This window comes from Gopherus flavomarginatus, chromosome 3, assembly GCF_025201925.1.
Source record: "Gopherus flavomarginatus isolate rGopFla2 chromosome 3, rGopFla2.mat.asm, whole genome shotgun sequence".
In the NCBI taxonomy this organism is placed as follows: domain Eukaryota; kingdom Metazoa; phylum Chordata; order Testudines; family Testudinidae; genus Gopherus; species Gopherus flavomarginatus.
In genome coordinates this window covers 228,461,815-228,474,159 of record NC_066619.1, presented here as the reverse complement: position 1 = coordinate 228,474,159, position 12,345 = coordinate 228,461,815, and the positions used below count along the sequence as shown (strand labels likewise).

At 46.4% G+C, this 12,345-nt stretch overlaps 1 protein-coding gene across 5 annotated transcripts in view; it reads left to right on the top strand.

Annotated features, from left to right (window-relative positions):
• Positions 1–1,654: 1,654 nt before the first annotated feature.
• Positions 1,655–12,345, top strand: part of MICU3 (mitochondrial calcium uptake family member 3) — a 120,755-nt gene continuing 110,064 nt past the window's right edge. For all 5 annotated transcript variants that reach the window (XM_050947786.1, XM_050947788.1, XM_050947787.1 and 2 more), the window contains exon 1: positions 1,655–1,864. In XM_050947786.1, coding sequence (XP_050803743.1) covers positions 1,673–1,864 — 192 coding nt within the window. In that variant the 5' untranslated portion in view covers positions 1,655–1,672. The remainder of the gene's footprint in view (positions 1,865–12,345) is intronic.

Genomic DNA, 12,345 nt, shown 5'->3' with positions numbered 1-12,345 from the left:
AGCCTTCTTCAGCTTTTACTTAAATCAGGAATAACCCACTGGGGTCAGTGGGATAAAACAGATATAAAAACAGTGAGATATGATTGAGGCCCATAATACGTAAAAATATAACCAACTTTGCAAGAAAAACTTCAGTTTATTATGTACTGTACAAAGTGTACTGTCTACTGAGCACCACATTAGTAGCACAAATCAGTTTCTCATGTGCATAATTTATTTATGTTTTAATGCAGATTTTAAAACTACATATTCTACCCTTTATTTTTTATGTATTTCTTCTAGTATAATTTGATAACTGTTACAACTATTTTGTGCTTTAGACTTTTCTGCTCAGAGATCCAGTGTTTTATTTGATTGCTGAGGGCATCATGGGAGATGTGATGCAGGTGGAGAGGAGAATGGGGACATGAACAGCAGATCAGGGAGATGCAGAGGTTACTGTCAGCCTGAATCAAAACAAAAGATTTCAGTTCAGGTTGACAAATCAAAAATCAAACATTTTTATTAGGAAAATAAAAATGTTACTTTTCTCTCCAAAATGTTGAAACTAAATACATCAATATTTCTGTATTAATTTCTTTAAGAACTTTTTGTTCTGCAAAATATTTTAATATTTTGACTTTTCATCCTGAGGACAAAAACAAACGCTGAAATTTCAAAATTTCTCATAGGATGGAATTTCTATTTTGATTTTTTTTTCTAAAGGAAGAGAGAAATGAATTGCTTTTTAAAGCTATGTGGCTGTTAGGTCCAATCTTCTCTGGATACTTATGAGTAGTTCTGATATAAGTGGAGTGGAAAAGAAAAGATGTGGGGAGCACATGTCAATATTCAGATGAGAGGTCAACTTTTGCATATATTGATACATCTACCAACATGTGTTTAAATGGTGTGTTCAGGAGCTTTTAAACAGGTTCTTTACCAATGACACTGGAAGACTTTACTTTATTTTATTTAAATTGGGTGCTCTGAATCTGGGCAATTTTACATTGGACGTGGGCACATCAGATCTGCAGCTAACTTGGAATCTTAAACTTTGGAGGCGGCACAGACAGAGAGGATGAGGTGATGGAGTAAGGCTTGAGGCAGAGGAGGGGTTGGAGGGGATAGATGATAGGAGGGGGGCAATGGTGAAGGGAGGGCAGGAGTGGGAAGTGTGGGGGAAGGAGGTTGGAATGGAGGGCAGGAGGGACAGAGGATTAGGAGAGGTGACGGGGCAAAGGATGAGGGTGAGGCGGGGATGGGCTGCAGACTGCAGAGGGTGAGGCAGGGCCACGGAGATGATTCAGGTGACCTGGGGCAAAGCAATTTCAGGGACCCTCATCCATTAAAAAACAGTTACAATACTATAGAATAGTCTATCCTCTTGGGGGGCCCTGCGGGATGGCCCGCCCCTGGGGTGAGGAGACACTGGGGAAGGGGGTGGAAAGGAGAGAGTCTCGCGTTGCCCCCCTCCTCTCGCGAGCTTTCTGCCAGTTCGTCTCCCCCAGCTCGCTCTGCCCGTCACTCGGGCTGAGCTGCGGCCATGGCCGCCCTGCGGAGCCTCCTGCGGTGGCGCCTGCCGGGCCCCCCGCACTGCTGGTCCCTGCCCGGCGGGCCGGAGCTGGCCAGGTCCCTGGGGGCCGGCTCGGGGCAGGAGTCGGCGGGGCCGGGCCGGCGGAGGGAGCTGGGGATGGCGGCCGGGGGGGCTCTCGCCTGTTACCTGGGCTACCGGCTGTATGAGCGCCGGGCCGGGCGGCAGCCGGAGCCCCCCCGGCCCCGTGAGGCGCGGGCAGCCGCCGAGCGCCGACCCGCAGGAGCCGGAGAGCCCAGCCCGGCCCAGGGGCTGCTGCCCATCCCCGTAGCGGCGGCTGCCAAGGAGACGGTAGGTGTGCGAGCGCCGAGCTGGGAGCGCATAACGGGCCGGAGGGGGGATGCTGGGGCCATGGCTCGGGGTCTGGTGCCTCCCTGCTCCCCGCCCCTGGACGGCGGTGCCTGCTGCAGGTTACCGGGCAGCCCGTGTCCAGCAGGTAGATGAGCAGAGCTTTCCAGACGCCGTGGTGTCCAGCGGCTCGGCACCCCTAGGATTGTGCCCCGTGTAGATTTATGTAGGCGAGTCGGGCAGAATGTAGGGAAACAGTTTCATGGCCAAAACTGGTGTCCATTGTACCTTAAAGGGATGCTGTCATGCTCAACCGAGCTTCTTGTCTGAGAACTTAACCCTGCAGTGACTGACTGAACGATTGGAGAGAGAAATAGTTTCCACTCTGTCTTTCAGTTTGAATATCTTGTGCGTTTGATTACACACCAAATGCTGTCAGTGTCACTTTCTCCTAATTGGGTCCATCTGCATGGGACAAGTGCTTGGAACGTTAAAAACAGAAGTGTAAAAGATGTCAACAATCTTTTTTTCCTCTTGTACTTTACTTGTGTACTGTACTCCCCTTGTGTGTATACAGTACAGTTATTTAATAATAGATGACAAGAAGTGTGCTATAACAACCACTCCCTCAATTTTGGATTCACTGTCAAATGGACCATTTACTTTTTTTCACAGTGTGGAACTATCATTATTAAATCAGATGTTTCATTCCATCCAGCTTGATTTGAAAAGTGTATTGTGCTACAAATGGTGCTCCAGCTGATTGAAACACAGTCTTTGCACTGTTTGCTTATTAGTGTATTTAAAGCTATTAACTTTTTAATTCAGTAATGTCTTCAGTTAACAATTGAAAGATATATCAAACTGCATAAGAAATTATAATTTTATACGGCTTTGTACATATAATTAGCACAATTGGTCATGTTTTGCAGATAAATGTGCTGGCTAACTGTACAGTAATAGAAAATAGGTGGGGAACTGAGGTACAGACTAAATGACTTGCCCCAGGTCTCTCAGGAAACTTGTGGCAGAGCAGGGAATTTAAGCTGGGTTTCCCAAAATATTATGAAGTCTCGAATATTAGATACCCTATCACAGGGGTTCTCAACCTTTTTCTTTCTGAGTTCCCTGAAACATGATATAAAAACTCCACGACCCACCTGTGACAACAACTTTTTTCTTCATATAAAAGCCAGAGCTGGCATTAGGGAGTAGCGAGCAAGGCTAGTGCCCAAGGCCCCACACCATAGTGGGCCCTGCAAAGCTAAGTTGCTCAGGCTTCAACTTCAGCCCCAGCTGGCAAGGTTCAGGGCCCTGGGGTTGAGCCCCGCATGGTAGGGCGTCAGCTTTCTGCTCTGGGCCCCAGTAACTCTAACACTGGCCCTGCTTGGCGGACCCCCTGAAAATTGTTTGTGGCCCCCCAGGGGGCCGCAAACTCCTGGTTCATATCTAGAACTAGGGCATAGTGACATGTTTAGTGCATAATGACATAAATGTTGATTATAGAATGGTTTTATATCATAAGACATCAGAAAATGTGGCACATTTTCACAAACAGCGTTTTACTATTAACACTAGTGATAGGACACCGACAGTCCCTCCCCTAAGGAGCATCCAGTCTTGTAGACAGGATGCACAGGGAAAATTAAAGTAAGAAAATTGTTTGGGGTTTTGTCTGCTTTTTAAATTTTTAGTGCTTATAACCTAATTGCCACCTGAGGCTTGCCGCCCTTCAGTCACACCATTTAACTACCCTTCTGTACCCACCCTTTACCAAACTACTCTCTCCCAAGACACCCATGTAGTATACCGAACATCCACAACTACTGGTGTTGAGAGGAAAAAATATTAAAGGGGCGTGGGTTTAGAAGGGCTAAAAGAGGGAAGAGTTAAAATTGTGATATGTGATCTGTGATATATGGTAATTCTTATGATGGTTAGGTTTGTGCCTGTATGTGGAAGAATAAAGGGTATGTGCTGCTAGGTGACTGAACTTTCACTTACTTGCTTCTGGGTGTTTGTATCAAGTATGCTTGCTATACATACTTAACTTCTTCATAATTACATTTTTTCCTGTATTAATATATATTACACACTAAGCTATGGTAAAGGTTGCAAAGTGAAGCACTGAAAAGTTGGGAAATTCAAGAGTTAAAGTTGCCTGTGCAACTTTAGTTCACTCCCCTTGTGTGTATACATTGTGATTACATTGCTGCCTCCTCCCTAGGATCCCTGCCTCATTCATTGTGTAGGCTGGATGGTGCTCACTGAATGAGCAGTTATTCAATATTTTGTTTTCACTTTGAAAGTGTTCCCCCATGCCTAAACTTTATAAAAAGCTAACATAAATTCTGTCATGATGATATATTGACACACACATGGTTTAATCAGCAGGCTTGGAATGTTTAGATCCACTACCACTGCCACTTGAATTAACAGAGAAACTGAGGGCCATAGTAGATTGACATCCTCCATATATCTCAGCCACTAGAGGGGGCTGAGACACATACTTAGGGTTTCACAATGTTTGCTGATAGAAAAGGAATGATGAGACTCAGGAATCTTGGGTTCCATTCCAGGTTCTGGAGGGGAGTGTGCTCTACTGGTCATAGACAACCTCACAATTTGACCCCTTCTGCCCCTGTCTCTCCAGCCTGTTCCTGTCTTTCCTCCCTCTTCTCCAGATCCTCATTCCAGTACCAGTACTCTATATGAGTTTCCCAGTCTTCCCTCCTTGGGTTCCCCTTCTTAGTCTTCCTTCCCAACATACTTGCCCCAGCCTCTCTGACCAGCCAGTTCCAATCTCCCTGGTGCCAGCAGTTGGAGCACTGAAAGCACGGGAAAGAAGGTGTCTCTTCTTTCAGTTTCAGTGTCCTGTGCCACAGTGACCTTCAGGAGCCAGGAGAAGCAACTGCAGGGAGGTCTTTCTCAGTCCCTGCAGACCTGGGCTGGAGCATGCTTCATGCAGATGGAATCTTCTGAGAATTTAGCTGACAAACAAGTCTTTACTGAGCATGTACGACTTGAGATTTTTCAAAGGTCGTAACTTGATCAGTTTTTCATAGCAACAGGAAAAGGTTGACACTATGGTGACTCCCTCTGCCAAACTTCAAGTTCATGCACCAAAGCATGGAGTTACTAGAGCATTTCAACAAAGGAGTTGAGAGATTTTTAACATGGGCAAAACAATTAATTTTTATCCAATTCCACTATGGGAAATAACTGAGCGATTCTTTTGCTGCAACTTTCTTAGAAAACCTCAGCTTCAGGCCTCCGCCTGCAATGAAAAATTTCAGCCTGAAAAGTTAAAGATTGGTAAAGTTTCAAACAATTGAAACAAAGTCCTATAATGGAATGTGTTAGAAAACCTTACCTACCCGCTCCATTACCAGCTCTGCTTAAGCTGGTTGGACTAGTGTTGAGTAGTGACCATTGTTTCTTTGTGGACAGCTGAAAACCTTCAATCTTTGAGTAACTTGATTCCATCCAGTGTAGGGGTTATGAAGTTGTCATAAACAGATAGCTAAGGGTTAATGTCTCTTTCACCTGGAAAGGAGTAACCTAAAACACCTGACCAGAGGACCAATCAGGAAACAAGACTTTTTCAAATCTGGGTGGAGGGAAGTTTTGGGTGTGAGTTCTTTGTTCTTTGTCTTGTGTCTGACCCTGTCGGCTATGAGAGTGATTTTTCTATCTCCTGCCTTTCTAATCTTCTGTTTCCCAGTTTTAAGTACAAAGAGATAAGACAGTAGGTTTATATTGTTTGTTTTTTTGTATTTACATGTGTGTAGTTGCTGGAATGTGTTAAATTGTATTCTTTGTGGATAAGGCTGTTTATTCATATTTCTTTTAAGCAATTGACCCTTGTATTTGTCACCTTAATACAGAGAGACCATTTTTATGTCCTTTTCTTTCTTTTTATATAAAGCCTTCTTCTTAAGACTTGTTGGAGTTTTTTCTTTAGTGAGGATTCCAGGGAATTGAGTCTGCAAGTCACCAGGGAATTGGTGGGAGGAAAAAGTCAGGGGGAAAAATCTCTTTGTGTTAGATTTACTAAGCCTGACTTTGCATACCCTCTGGGTGAAGAGGGAAGTACTTGTGTTTCCAGGACTGGAAACGGGGAGGGTGGAGTCCCTCTGTTTAGATTCACAGAGCTTGCTTCTGTGTATCTCTCCAGGAACCCAGGGAGGGAACACCTGGAAGGGAGAAGGGGGGGAAATGGTTTATTCCCCTTTGTTGTAAGACTCAAGGAATTTGGGTCTTTGGGGTCCCCAGGGAAGGTTGTTGGGGGGACCAGAGTGCCCCAAAACACTCTAATTTTTTGAGTGGTGGCAGCTTTACCAGGTCCAAGCTGGTAACTAAGCTTGGAGGTTTTCATGCTAACCCCCATATTTTGGACGCTAAGGTCCAAATCTGGGAATATGTTATGACAGAGGTATTAGAAACATTGGAGAAGAAGGTTTCTCCAATCTGACTGGCTGCGTTATGATTTTTATATACTAACATGTTGAGAGCTTGATAGAATTTCATAATGTGATGCAGTTATAGGACTGAAAATAAAAATATACTTTGAAAAGTTTCTAGGATGCAGATCTCTCTATTTTAGGTACTTTTATGGCCCACATTACTGTAGTATCTGAGCACCACACAATTTCTACTGTACCTGTGATGTAGGAGATAAAATTATTCCCATTTTTACAGGAGGGAACTGAGACACAGACTAAATGACTTGCTAAGGGTCTCTCAGGAAACTTGTGGCAAAACAGGGAATTGAAGCCGGGTCTCTCAAGTCCTAGACTAATGCACCAACTACTGAGCCCTTCCTCACTGAAATGAGTATTCCTCTTAATCAAACTATACAAATATAGTAGCAAACCATCAGTATACCTCTGTAAGATGTAACACCTGGGATAAAATAGCATTATATTATTACTGTAGTACACAAACATGATATTGTGTACGCGTTAAGCTTGCTGTATGCATGACATGCCTACCACAAAAGCAAGGGAGTGGAAAAACTAAGGCAGTTGCTTCAGGGAGGATCCGGAACTGGTTGAACAGTTTCACAGAGCTTCTGGTTTCCATCAAAGCAATCACTGCTTCAGTGAAGAGCTGGAGTGCCCCTGAACTGGCGAACCAACAGCTACTGCTTTGATACTGTTTATCAGTAAACCCATGGTCTGGGCTGACTGAAGTGATCCAGATTGCTCTGTGTGATTGCCCTGTTCTCATCATTATTTACCATCTGTCCGTCTGTCATCTGAAAATTTTTGTCAGAAATGACTTTAAATTTACCTCCACATGATTGATGAAAATATTCAATAGTGCTGGGCCTAAAACTGATCCCTGCAAAACCCCACTAGAAACTCCCCCTATCATTTGATTATTTTCCCCATTGGTGACTACTTTGTACAATTTATCAGTTAGTCAGTTCTTAATAAATCTAGCATATGATCTGGTTATGTTGTATAGTGCTAGTTTTTAAATCAAAGTGTCATGTGGTACTACAAAAGTCTTCTTCTACACGGTCACCTTTATCAACAAAACCTGTAATCTCAAGAAAAAAATGTTTGTCAAGACCTATTGTCAGTAAAACCATATTGACTGGCATTAATTCTATATTCATCCTTTAATTCTTTAATTGATTGAATCCTGTGTCTGTTTTCCCATTATTTTGCCTGGAACTGATGTCAGACCAACCACCCTATAGTTACCTATGCTTCCCACTTCCCCTTTTTGAATATTGGCACCCTATTAGCAGTCTCCCAGTCTTCTGGAACTTTCCAGTATTGTAAGAGTTATTAAAAATTAACATAATGAGCCAGAGTTCCTCCACCAACTCTTTTTTAGGACTCTTAGGTGCTAGTTTTCTGGGCTTCTGAATTAAAAATGTTTATCACTAGTAGATGCTGTTTAATGTCTTTGTTAGTGGACTAGAAAGCAGTTCTTGTGTCTGTCGTCGTCATTCTTTCCAAGTATAGAACAGAAATACTTAAACTCTTCTGCCTTTTCTGCATTGTTATTAATAAATTACTATCTCCATCTAGTAATGGGCCTATGCCATTGTTAGTTTTGTTTGTTTGTTTTTGTTTCTGATATACTTAAAAAGTAAACAAACTTGTCCTTAGCTCTGCCAGCCATGGATTTTTTATATATATATTTTACAGCTTCTAATTGATATTGTTTGCCATCTACTCCAAAAGGAAAAAAGGTTAAATTTATAATTGCTACCTATACTTCCCCTAGGAACCAGAATGGGATTTTTAAACAAAATTGCCCTCTTTTGCAATTGTGGATTTGTGGCTTTTTTGGTCATCTGAACTCTTAAACAATTGCCAATTTCATTCACATTTTTCTGTCTAAATTCTTCATAATTTTCCTCAACTGAAGCACCAAGTGTATATCCTGTGGTTGGGACTGCCCTCTGTTTGCCCATACAGAATGTAATTGGATCATGATCACTGGTTCCTAAGCAACCAGCAACTTCCAGTCTAGTGGGAACTCCATCTTTATATATGATAATGAGGTCCAAAATAGTTCTATAATTTTTAGAAATTTTACTGCTTGCTATATGAGGCCTCCAGCATATTTCTCCCAAATTGAAGTGCTCCATAATGACACCATTTTTTAAAATTTTCATACATGTGTTCTGGAAATTGAATATAAGCATTTGCTTTTTTGAAGTGTTTTTAAGAGAACCAACTATCACTAAATGCTTATTTCAGTACAAATTTTAGAAACCAGTTACGTAACCACTGATAATGGGGTTGGTTAAAAAAGACGGTTACTCATCTTTGTAACTGTTGTTCTTCGAGATGTGTTGCTCACATCCATTCCAGTTAGGTGTGCGTGCGCTGCGTGCATGTTCGTTGGAGATTTTTTACCCTAGCAACACTCGGTGAGCCGGCAGGGCGCCCCCTGGAGTGGCGCCGCTATGGTGCCGGATATATACCCCTGCCGGCCCCTCCGCTCCTCAGTTCCTTCTTGCCGGCTACTCCGACAGTGGGAAAGGAGGGCGGGTGTGGAATGGATATGAGCAACACATCTCGAAGAACAACAGTAACAAAGGTGAGTAACCGTCTTTTCTTCTTCGAGTGCTTGCTCATATCCATTCCAGTTAGGTGATTCCCAAGCCTTACCTAGGCGGTGGGGTCGGAGCGAGACGTTGCGCAATGTAAGATCGTTGAGCCAAAGGCAGCATCGTCTCTAGACTGCTCGACCAGTGCATAGTGGGATGCAAAAGTATGGACGGAAGACGAGGTAGCAGCGCGACATATTTCCTGGATGGGAACATGGGCCAGGAAAGCGGCGGACGAGGCATGAGTCCGAGTAGAGTGGGCAGTGAGATGGCCAATCAGGATGCGGGCCAAGTCGTAGTATGTCTGGATACAGGATGTCACCCATGATGATAGCCTCTGGGAGGAGATAGGCATGCCTTTCATACGCTCCGTGACCGCTATAAATAGCTGAGGCGAACGTCTGAACGGTTTGGTCCTCTGAATGTAAAAAGCAAGAGCCCGGCGGACATCCAGGGTATGTAGCTGTTGTTCCCGGCGTGATGCGTGCGGCTTCGGGAAGAAGACCGGTAGAAAAATGTCTTGATTAATGTGGAAAGCAGAGACCACCTTGGGGAGGAAAGCTGGGTGCGGTCGCAGCTGTACCTTGTCCTTGTGGAAGATCGTATACGGGGGGTCCACCATCAAAGCACGAAGCTCCGATACTTGTCTGGCCGAGGTGATAGCGACGAGGAAGGCTGTCTTCCAGGACAGGTACAGCAGCGAACAAGTGGCTAACGGCTCAAAGGGGGGGGCCGTGAGCCTAGCTAAAACAAGGTTGAGATCCCAGGTAGGGGAAGGGCGCTTAACAGGAGGGTAGAGCCGCTCCAAGCCTTTAAGGAACCTGGAAACTATAGGATGAGAGAAGGTCGAACTGCCAGATTCCCCAGGATGGAAGGTGGAAATAGCGGCCAGATGCACCCTTATCAGAGAGAGCGCCAGGCCTTGCTCCTTAAGGTACCACAAGTAGTCCAAGATAATGGGGACCGATACGCTTTCGGGACTAAGGTTACGTTGGGCGCACCAATAGGAGAATCGCTTCCACTTGGCGAGATATGTCGCCCGCGTGGAAGGCTTTCTGCTTCCCAGGAGGACCTGTTGCACCGGGGTGGAACAGCGCAATTCGGATTGGTTTAGCCAGACAGCAGCCACGCTGTCAAGTGGAGGGACTGCAGTCCGGGTGATGAAGTCTGCCGAAGTCCTGTGTTATAAGGTCCGGCCAGAGTGGCAGAGGTATCGGGTCCGCTATAGATAGGTCGAGCAGCATGGTGTACCAGTGCTGCCTCGGCCACGCCGGAGCGATCAGGATTAGCCTGTCCCTGTCCCTGCAGAGCTTGAGCAGGACTTTGTGAACAAGGGGAAAGGGCAGAAAGGCATAAAGTAGACGACCTTCCCAGGGAATTAGGAAGGCGTCCAACAGGGAGCCTGGGGAGCAACCCTGCAGGGAGCAGAACACCTGGCATTTCCTGTTCTCCCTGGAGGCAAAAAGGTCTATCTGGGGAAAGCCCCACTTCCGGAATACTGAAAGGAGGACATCTGGATGGATGGACCATTTGTGGGACAGGAAGGACCTGCTCAGGTGATCCGCGAGAGAGTTCCAGACTCCCGGGAGAAAGGAGGCTACCAGTTCTATCGAGTGGGCTATACAGAGGTCCCACAGTCGCATCGTCTCTAGACAAAGGGGGGAAGACCGTGTCCCTCCTTGCTTGTTTATGTAATACATGGCCGTTGTGTTGTCTGTGAAAACTGCAACACAACGGCCCTGTAGGTGTTGCCGGAAGGTCTGGCACGCCAGTCGGACCGCTCTCAGCTCTCGGACATTGATGTGAAGCCCCAGTTCTTGAGAGGACCAAAGGCCCTGGGTACGAAGGTGCCCTAAGTGTGAGCCCCAGCCGAGAGAGGAAGCATCTGTTGTCAGAGACACCGAGGGCTGTGCCAGGTGGAACTGACAACCGGCACACATCAGGGAGGGCGTCAGCCACCGGTTGAGGGAGCCCAGAACACTTGGTGGAACCGTAATTATCATGTCTAGGGCATCCCTGTGAGGACGATAGGCTGAGGCGAGCCGAGTCTGAAGAGGACGCATGCGCAGTCTTGCGTGCTTCGTAACGAAAGTGCACGCAGCCATGTGCCCAAGGAGGGCGAGACAGGTGCGGACAGAGGTTGTCGGGAAGCTTTGTAGTCGCTGTATTAGGGAGACTATAGCCTGAAACCACTGTGGGGGCAAGCTGGCTGTTGCAAGATTGGAGTCCAGCAAGGCCCCTATGAATTCTATCCTCTGCGTAGGAAGCAGAATGGATTTGTCCAGATTGATAATCAGGCCTAAACGGGTGAATAGGTCCTTGATGACGTTCACATGAGCGGTGACCTGAGCCTCGGAGGTCCCTTGAATGAGCCAGTTGTCGAGGTGTGGGAAGACATGTACTCGACGACGGCGGAGGGAGGCGGCGACTATCGCCATACATTTCGTGAACACCTGAGGGGCCGAGGAGAGGCCAAAGGGAAGGACCGCAAATTGATAATGTTGACAGTTCACCACAAAGCGTAGGTACCTTCTGTGCGGAGGGTAAATTGTGATGTGGAAATATGCGTCCCTCATGTCGAGAGCAGCGTACCAATCTCCGGGATCCAGGGAAGGGATGATGGTTCCCAGGGACACCATGCGGAACTTGAACTTTCTCATGACTTTGTTCAGTCCTCGCAGGTCCAGGATAGGCCGGAGGCCCCCTTTTGACTTGGGAATTAGGAAATATCTGGAATAGAACCCCTTGCCCCTTAACTCCTCTTGAACCTCCTCTATAGCTCCCATGGCAAGGAGTCTCAAAACCTCCTGCAGAAGGAGTTGCTCGTGAGAGGGGTCCCTGAAGAAGGACGAGGAGGGAGGGTGGGAAGGAGAGGTTGAAATAAACTGAAGACGGTAGTCATACTCCACCGTGCAGAGGACCCAAGGGTCCGAAGTCAGCTGGGACCATGCAGGGAGGAATGCGGCAAGGCGGTTGGCGAACTGAAAAGGATCCTGGGAGGTAATTGGTACGGTGCTCTCGGGCGCACCCTCAAAAGTTTGGCTTCGGTCCCGCCAGTGGCTTGGTAGGACTGGAGTTGTTAGCCCCCTGAGGACCAGACTGTCGTCTGCGAGAGGTACAACCTCGCCTTCTGGTGAAGTCCTGCCTTGGTTGAGGTGGGGGGTTGGGGCGCTGAGTTTGCGACTGGAAAGATGGTCTTTGAATCTGCGGCGTATGCATTCCCAGCGAACGCATAATTACGCGATTGTCCTTCAGACTCTGGAGGCAAGGGTCCGTCTTCTGGGAGAAGAGGCCCTGGCCATCAAAGGGTAGGTCCTATATGGTATACTGGAGTTCAGGTGGCAGGCCTGACGCCTGCAGCCACAATACAGGCTGCATGGCAATCCCAGAGGCGACGGTTCTAGCT